At 43.7% G+C, this 8,769-nt stretch overlaps 1 protein-coding gene across 9 annotated transcripts in view; it reads right to left on the bottom strand.

Moving 5' to 3' along the window:
* Positions 1-4,365, bottom strand: part of Wdr31 (WD repeat domain 31) — a 19,418-nt gene extending 15,053 nt beyond the window's left edge. For 2 of the 9 annotated variants that reach the window (XM_004638485.2, XM_023723343.1), the window contains exon 1: positions 4,283-4,359. Coding sequence is in view for 2 of the 9 variants with exons in the window: in XM_023723342.1 (XP_023579110.1) it covers positions 3,179-3,214 (36 nt within the window). In the remaining 7 variants the exon portion in view is untranslated. Of the gene's footprint in view, positions 1-856; positions 1,033-3,178; positions 3,251-4,282 lie in introns of those variants that run through there. The other 7 variants (XM_023723340.1, XM_023723344.1, XM_023723345.1 and 4 more) reach the window with 6 other exon arrangements.
* Between the last annotated feature and the right edge of the window lie 4,404 nt (positions 4,366-8,769).

Here is an 8,769-nt window from a genome sequence, read left to right as displayed (position 1 = left end):
ACAAGGTCAATCAAATCCACAAGTTTTGTTTTTATGTATTAGTTAAAAATAAATTTTTAAAAATGTAAAAGTAGTACTATGAAATTCCTCAGTAAATTAAACAGAAAATTACTCTAAGATCTAGCCATTTCATTCATGGAGCTATAGCCAAAAAACAGTTGCTTAAATAAAACCTGGCACATAAGTGTTCTTAAGAATACTGTTTGTAACAACCAAGAAGCACAACCCCCCGTAAGTGCATGTCTACAGCATGGGTGAAGCTCATAAATTTCATGCTATAAGCTATCAGCCAGGTATGGTGACACACACCTGTAATCCCAGCGCTCAGGGAAGATGAGGCAGAAGGATTGCAAGTTTGAGCCCTGCTGGGACAACTTAGTGATAGCCTGTGTCAGATCAGAAACTAAAAAGCACTGGGGATGTAGTTCAGTGTGAAAGCCCTGGGTTCAACCCCCAGGACCACATTTGAAAAAGCCAGATACAAAAGGCTACGTAATGTGTAACTCCGCTTATAGGAAATCTCTACACAGTTCACAAATGTATAGTGACAGAAGGCAGATTGGTGTGGCCAACAGCAAAGGTGAGGTGAGAGTGGGGGGAGTACTTCGCTACTGAACCGGCAGTTTCCTTTTGAGGTGGTGAAAGTGTCCTGGAACTCGACAGCTGGTGTCAACTACACACCACTATCTATGCACTAAATGTCACCAGTAGCAAGTTTTATGGCATATCTACTTCATCACAATAAAATAAATACCAAGAGCATGGAATTAAAAATAAATAACAATACATTAGCCCTTCCTTGCTTGCTGGATTGTATTAAATAATTTTATCGTGGCACTTCTCTAACTCAGCTTACCCAGATCATGAGATTACTCTCTAATAAGAATGAGAAGCCGGAGATAATGACACTAAATGATACAGTAAGGGTAATGACATAGACCAGCAGCTCTCAAAGTACAGCCTAAGGGCCCGGAGGGATTCCTGAGTCTTCAGGGAGTCCCAGTTCTTCCCTTTTCCAACTGTATTTCTGTGGGAGGCCTGATTTCTCAACCTGAAACATAAAACGCAACAGCTGGACAGTAGCAGCTGCTAAGAGAATCTGTTGTCCTCTGTTCATGCCAAAAAAGTAAGAGCTTAGAAAAATACATTATAATTACTGCTAAGTTGCTTGTAAAGTTTATTTATCATACAATTATAGTACTTAACATGCAATAGGTTTATTATTATAGACATTAAAATAGGTAAATAATTTAAAATTTCTCACTTTCATTGTCAATAAGAGGCAGCAAAGCAGGAATTTGAATTTGATCCAAATCTATAACCTACATGAACAAAACAACTGTAGAAGCCTTAGTCACTTTTGAAAAATGAAAAGGAGGGCCGAGGAGATAGCTCAGTGGTTCAAGCACCTGCCTGGCAAGAACACAGTTCTGAATTTAATCCCCAGTACTGCCCCCGCCAAAAAAAAAAAAAGAAAGAAAGAAAGAAAGAAAGAAAGAAAGAAAGAAAGAAAGAAAGAAAGAAAGAAAGAAAGAAAGAAAGAAAGAAAGAAAGAAAGAAAGAAAGAAAAGGAGTCCTTAGGGCAAAAAAATTTGAGAACCACTGACCTAGAAATTAAAATCGTGTTAATACTAAATGATACATATTAGAATACAAAATGATTGTTTCCTAGATTTACTTACATTGTCCCCATCAATAACAAGGCTAGAAAAAGAAAGAAAATAAATTATACATTCAAAGACAATCATCCATCTTAGGAAACATTTCCTAAGTTCCTAATTAACACCTGAGAACCTAGTTTGTGGTGAAACAGAGAGAAAAAGAGAGACACCTGAAAATATGGGCCAGCCTAACAATTTGCTGACCCTGAAGGAAACTGACAGGGCCCAATCTCGGCCACTTTAGGTCCTGTGTCCTCTACAGCTAGTGATTCTGTGAGATGCCAGAGGGCTGCAGGAAGTAAACGGGGCAGTGAAAGTGCCTAGTCCCCATTTCTCCTGGGGTTCTCCGTAAAGTTGATTGCTTATGGACTAAAGAAGCCTAGTTCTAGGAAGACCTGTCTACAGGGAGAACAGCAGCTAAAATTAGCCACATAAGGCGGCGACCTAGCGCGGCGGTCTCCGTGCTGGGCTCTGGGGCGTGAGGTCGCCAGTTCGCGCCCCTGTCCTGACTCTTTCTATTAGGGGCCAGGGGATGGCTCAGTGGGATAAGCACTTCCCTGGCAAGTGCAAGGACCTGAGTTCAATTCCCGGTTCCACAAAAAAAAAAAAAAAAAAAAATTAGCCACATAAACATTCTCAGTCATATCATGATCACTAAAAAAGTTTTCCATCAGAATTCTGAGTTGTCAGAACTGACCTCCCGACAGTAATAGCTAAGTAGTACAGAAGAACAAGGCAGTGGCAGAAACAGTGGTTGTAGCATCAAGAGTTTGGGCTCGGCCCCAGCTCTGCCTCATCTCTGTGGATGTCCCCAAGTGGCTCTAGTCTGTTCTCTGGGTCTCGTCCTCCTCAGCTACTCAGTAGGCTGAGTCAGAAGGAACACAAGCTTGAGACTAGCATGGACAACTTAAGAAGACCCTGTGTTAAAAAGGGCTGAGGATGTAGCTCAATGGCAGAGTACTCACCTAGCATGTATGAGGCCTGGGTTCAATCCCTAACACTAAAAAATAACTAGGACACAAGACTCTAAGTGATTTTCAGTAGACTATATGCTTCAGAGTCTAAGTGATTTTTAGTAGACTATATGCTTCATAAGGAAAAAGGCTTTATTTATCATTGTACCACAAGTGGGTTGCGCAGTACAACAAAAATATTTGCTGTAAAGTAGTGACTCTAACATCCCAATTCAAACATGCTAGGATTCTCTACAATAGGTCACAAGATGTGCTAACAGGAAAAGTTTCAGGGTAGTTTCAAGATACTTGGGATGTTGTGTTTATGGATAGAGAATGTAAGGCTTCCTATCTGCCAACCTAACCCACTTCTCAACACTGCCATCAAACTATAAAAACAGATGCTATCCTTAGATCTAGGTCATTGGAAATTGCAGGTGCTATAAATGGACTGGCTGTGCTTAAAACTGATTGGGTTCTTAGCTGGCATATTCTGAGAGCTATACTTCCTAAGTAAAGAGTATTAATGGTATATTTTAGGGAAAAAATAACTTTTAGAATTACCCTCAAACCAATAGGATCTTCCTGGTGAGTTGCCATATTTAATGACTTGTAATGTTTATCCTTTGAAAAAATAGCGCAGGCAGCCACTTCCTAATCTCTGTAATTAGTGAAAAGACGCTCAAGTTAATCTCTTCTCTAAGTAAATGTTTGCACTGAAAAGAGATTTACACAGTAAATAAGGACTCAATTTAATTATAAATATTGTTAAGTATAGGTTTTCTTTTACAAAGAAAGCAATAGTTTACACAATTCCAAAGCTCTATAATTCACATTTCCAACAATGAAAGTGTACTGTACTGTCAATTATACTTTTTTTTTTTTTCAGTACCCAGGGATCAATCTCATGACCTTGTACATGCCAGGCAAGTGCTTATGCCACTGAGCTGTCTCTCCAGTCCACTACATCTTTTTATTTTGTTTTTTGGGTTCTTTTTTGGTGGAACCAGGGATTGAATTCAGGCCCTTGCCCTTGCCAGGCAAGCGCTTATTCCACTGAGCCATCTCCCCGGCCCCCCACTACATCTTTTTAAATATGCAAAATATATTTAATTTCATCATTAAACATTTTTATTTTACTTATGCTAATCAAAAATCTTCAGAATTTACTGCTTACTTCAGAGTTTACTGATTCTGAGAAAAAGGCAATTTCCTTATTTATTTTAGCGTAGTGCTGCAGACTGAACCCAGCAGGGATGGCGAACCTTTTGGAGCTGTGGCACACGTGCCACAGTATCGACAACGCTGATAGGGCCTTCCCTTTGACCTACATCCCAGACCTTTTTACTTATTCATTTATTCTTATTTTGCTGTAGTTCTACCTACGTCAGAACTTCCAAGGCTGGGGACAAGTGTATGTCGTTTTGCCTTCCTGGCTCTTTAGATCACAAATGCTTCCTGGCCATTATGTAAACCGCCAAAGCCTCTGGTTTGATGTCTGTGAGCGAGGTGGTCTTCCCCAGGGTGGAAACCTTGGGCCCCCCAGCCCACGCTGACCCTCTGAAACCCCCTGGCTGCTTTGGGCAGGTGATGGCTGCGGCCTAGGGGGCACGAACTATCCCACTTCTCCGCGGCACCCCTTTTTACCATCCGGAGCTCCATACCTCCCTGTGAGTTGTGGGTCTAGCGGGGAGTCCCACTCCGGCGCGGAGCAGAAGGCATCCGCAGCCTTCACTGATTCCCGCGCCTCGGCCCCTAGCAACCGGCCGCGCGTCGCTAGGGGAGGTGTATCGGAGAAAAACCTCCGGGCGTCCTTGGCGGTTTCCAAACCTTAAGTTCCGCTCGCCGGAAGTTTTCCGGGGAGACAATGGAGAGCTCCTTATATCGAACTCAGGTCAAGACCTTGCACTTGCCAGGCAGGCTCTGTGCCACTGAGCCAGACTCTCGGCCTCTCCTGTATGGCTTTCTTAATGTGACAGTGTATTGGTAAGGTCCAGAGAAGAGGAAGAATGTACCCAAGATCACGCTGTCTGAAGAATCTCTGTAATCTAAGGAAAGCAGTGTGCCTAGTAGCCGGGAGAAAGTGCTTGGTAAATGTCATCTTTTAATAATTGTTCCCCCAGAAAAGGGAGGTCCTGATTCCAGCCAGAGATCCCTCCTGTGGACGCTTCTCCAGTACCCTACTTCCCTCTTCCTTACATTCGTTCTTTCATCAAACTATAACAACCCAGCACAACAGCCAAGTGACCCCTCAGCACCTTCTTACACCCAATGGAAGAAAGTTTCCAAAACTAACAGCAACTACAAGACAGAGATTTTACAGCTACAGTGACACTGCTTCCAGACTGAAGTCTATTCATTTCTGTATTCCTGGTGGACAATGCTGGGTTCTGCAATATTTGTTGAATGGGTGAATGAGTGAGCGGGTGAATGAATGAATGAGGTCCTAACCAATATTGCTTTTGCATCCTACTATGTGGCCCTTCTTGTGGCAGATCTCCCCAGGTGCCATAAATGAAGACTCATGGAGTTTCTGAAACTTGGGGACCTGAGCAGAATGGAGGTGGCTGGAGAAGTTTGCCTTTGCAAGAGTGTCAGTGCTGGCCACTGGATCTGTGTTCCACCCCAGGGAGGGATCTTTGAACCATTCCTTGTCAATGCTTTCTCCTTGATGATGCACTCATTTTATTCTGAGTTAGTGGCCTGTTATGGGGAGATATATTTCCTGGAAGGAGCTGAGCTCTACTCCTGTACCTCTGGCAACACTGATATTAGTTCAGTGCTAAGGGCTCTGGCTACAAATTTACCCCTCTTCCCTATAATTAGGATAGACCAATTGCTCTGTGCTGGGACACTGGGCTAGGCACAGTACAGCTATAGGCTGATTTACTAGATTCCCACCCTGAAGTGTCCCTCTTGTGGGATGGAGCCCTCTTGAGAGACAGATGCCTTAGGCTTGCAGCATCTGCTGCTCCCAAGCTGGTGTCTGTAGCCAGAGAACTTTCTGAGTCATACCTGCATATCCACCTGTCTCCACCTGGCTGGCGAAGAGACACCTCTCTTGACATGACTCACATTGGAAACATCATCTTTCTCCTAAACCTGTTCCTCCTCTTCTTTCTTTAAATGCTGAGCACACTATTTGTCAATCAGACAAATCAAGGAGGAATATTTGTAACTTTTCTTCCTTGTTTGAGAACAATCCCCAAGATTCCTCAATTTTACCTGCTAAATATCCTAAAAATAAAAATCTCCCTATCATGGTTTGGGGTTTTTGCAAGGGGACCAATATAATATAGTACACATTTTATAGTATTATTTTATAATGAATCACCCAAAGAATCATGTACAAGGAGTACAGGAAGTCTGTCCATACACTAAAGGTCCAAGAATCCAGCTGAGGACCCAGATCCCAATATCATGCATGAGTCCAGTTGAAGACCTAGAGATCATAACAATACCTCCCACAAGTCCAGTTGGAGGCCTAGAGCCCATGACAAAGTCTCATGGAGGCCCCTCATGGAGGCCCGACTCATATATCTGTGCTGGAAGGGCCCAAAGGTCAGTGGTAGAAGCTAGAAAGTCTGCCAGCAGGATGAAGGACCTGTGGTAGCAGGATGAGGGATCTGAACTGGAGCCAGGAAGCAACACTCAAGGTAAGAAGCAGAGCTCCCCCAAGGGTTCAGCAGCCGTCCTTAGCAACAGAAAGGTCTGGAGCTCCTCCAGTGATGGGAAAAGCTGTGTTCCCATCAGGAAAGTCAGGGGGCTGGGGAGATAGCTCAGTAGAATTAAGCACTTGCCTGGCAAGCACAAGGTCCTGAGTTCAATCCTCGGTACTGCAAAAAAAAAAAAAAAAAAAGGAAAGCCAACACAACAAGCTTCTCCATAAGGCTGAGTAGTATACCATCTTCCCCTCCTGAGACAGGAATTGATGCTCAAGATGAGGCCCAGAGCTCCTCCAAATTGAACTGTAGCCATTCTCAGCAACAACAAAGATCTCAGCTCCTCCTTCCACAAGAACAGTCAAGTTCATCAGGAAAGTCAGCATGATAAGGTCACCCAGCAGAAAAGCCCACAAGAGCCAACGGCTTCCAACTGCTTCTCCAAACAACATCCCTAACAGCATTCCAACAATTTCTCTTTTTCTACCTTTCATGCCACTTGCAACGTTCCTTAGGTGGGCCTCCCACACCCAGAACCATGCTAGTTCAATTCAGCTGGATGTAATAAATTGACTACCAGTTAGAAATCCATTACACTGATCCTCTCTGTAGTCACCCACTGTGGATCAGGCGAAGATTATCTAGAGTGTGATAGGTTGAAAATGACCACAGATTCTTTGCTGAATCTGTCAGAGCTGGCCTTGGAACTTGTTTTGTCCTAGAGGATGTAGCAGAAATGACACAGTGGGACTTCTGAGTTTAAGCCTCTAAAGGACTTTCAATTTCTTTTCTCATTGTCTTGGGCTACTGCGACCACAGGAGGAGGACCAGACTAGCCTTTTGAGAGATATTATCCAGCCAATAACTAGCATCAAGTGTCAGACATATGTGTGAGACATTATCAGTCACCACTGGCATTATTAACAGTAATGAGGATTGAACCCAGGGCCTTCATACTGAGCTACATCCCCAGCCATTTTTAATTTTTTTCTTTACTCTGAGACAGGGTTTTGCTAAGTCAAAACATTGTGCAAGATGGAAATCTCTCTGACTAAGCCTACCAGACTGCTAAAATTACTGATGTGTACCAGTGCACCTAGCTATGAGTGAGACCATTTTAGACTCCCCAGCTCTGGTTGAGCCATCAGACAACTGTAGTTCTATAAGCAGCCTTCAGAAGAACAGCCCGAGGGCTGGCCAGATAGTTTAGCAGATTAAAGGGCCTGCTTAGACAGATGCAGGGACCAGGTATGATCCCTGGTGTGCTGTGCCGCCCCTGCCCCCAGGGCATACTGAGATGGCAACTGAGACTGGGGATGGTGGGCTGGCGCAAGCCTGTAATCCCAGTGCTTGGGAGGCTGAAAGCAGGAGGATCTCTATGAGTCTGACCTGTATAGTGAGACCCTGTAGACCCCGTACTAAATACAAAAAAAAAAAAAAAAAAACAGGCCAGCGAGATTAGCCCTATTTGTTTACTCCCATAATTCTGAACAAATAAACAATTGTCATTGTAGCTGTTAAGCTTAAAAATGTTATATATCATAGGTAACTGGTATCTGAGGTGACATCCAAATTCCTTCTGCAAGGTTTAATACATATCTTTTTAGCCTCATCTTCCACCTCTGCCACCCACACTATGTGCTTCTGTGATTTAAAGTACTTTCAGTGTCCCAATTTATTCTGTGAGCTGTCACCTTTAGATCCTCCCACATGGTTCCCTACCAAGATCACCTCCCTTGTGGGTCTTTTTCTTTTTTTTTAATTTTAATTTTTATATATTTGGTACAGGGTCTCATTATGTCCCTAGCGCTGGGATTACAGGGTGTACCAGCACGCCTGGTCTTGGGGGCCAGCTTGGCACACTCAGGGTGGGGACTGCATGGCATGTGGTACAGGGGATTGAACCTGGATTAGACTGCTGAGCTATCTCCTTGGCCTTTGTGGGTGCTTTTCTGTCTGGCTCTTGGTCCCCAGCCTTGCTCTCCTCTCAAGCCTTCCCCAGCCATTCTTCTGCTCTGTACTGGGTTAGCTCTCCCACCTCTGCATTTCCAAAGCCTGTGCACTTCTCCAATATCCTGTGATTTTTCATTTCGTTTTTACTTTTTTTGCTGCATTGAGGGCTGAACCCACAGCCTTGTGAATGTTAGATAAGCACTCTTATCACAGAGCTGTATCTCCAGTTCTTTTTGTTTCTCAATTTTAAGACAGGTACTCACCTACTTTCCCAGGATGGCCTTGAATTTGTGACCTTCCTGCCTTCACTTCCTGAGTCACTGGGGTTACAGCATGTGCCAGAAAGCCAGGTGATTTTGTTCATTTCTTTTCTTGCTCGACCGGGAGTTCCAGGAAGACAGTGACTAAGTCTCACTGACACTTGTATAGATGGTGCTTAACACAGGCTCCAGCAGATTTCAACAGAAGTTTCTACCATGTCAGAAATGCTCTATTTTTGCACTGAGCCCTCCCATAGCACTGCACTGTAGCATTTCTTTC

The sequence above is a fragment of the Octodon degus genome, unplaced genomic scaffold (assembly GCF_000260255.1).
Source record: "Octodon degus isolate 3935 unplaced genomic scaffold, OctDeg1.0 scaffold00098, whole genome shotgun sequence".
In the NCBI taxonomy this organism is placed as follows: Eukaryota; Metazoa; Chordata; class Mammalia; order Rodentia; family Octodontidae; genus Octodon; species Octodon degus.
The sequence above is the reverse complement of the archived record's forward strand: the minus strand, read 5'-3'. Positions and strand labels throughout refer to the sequence as shown.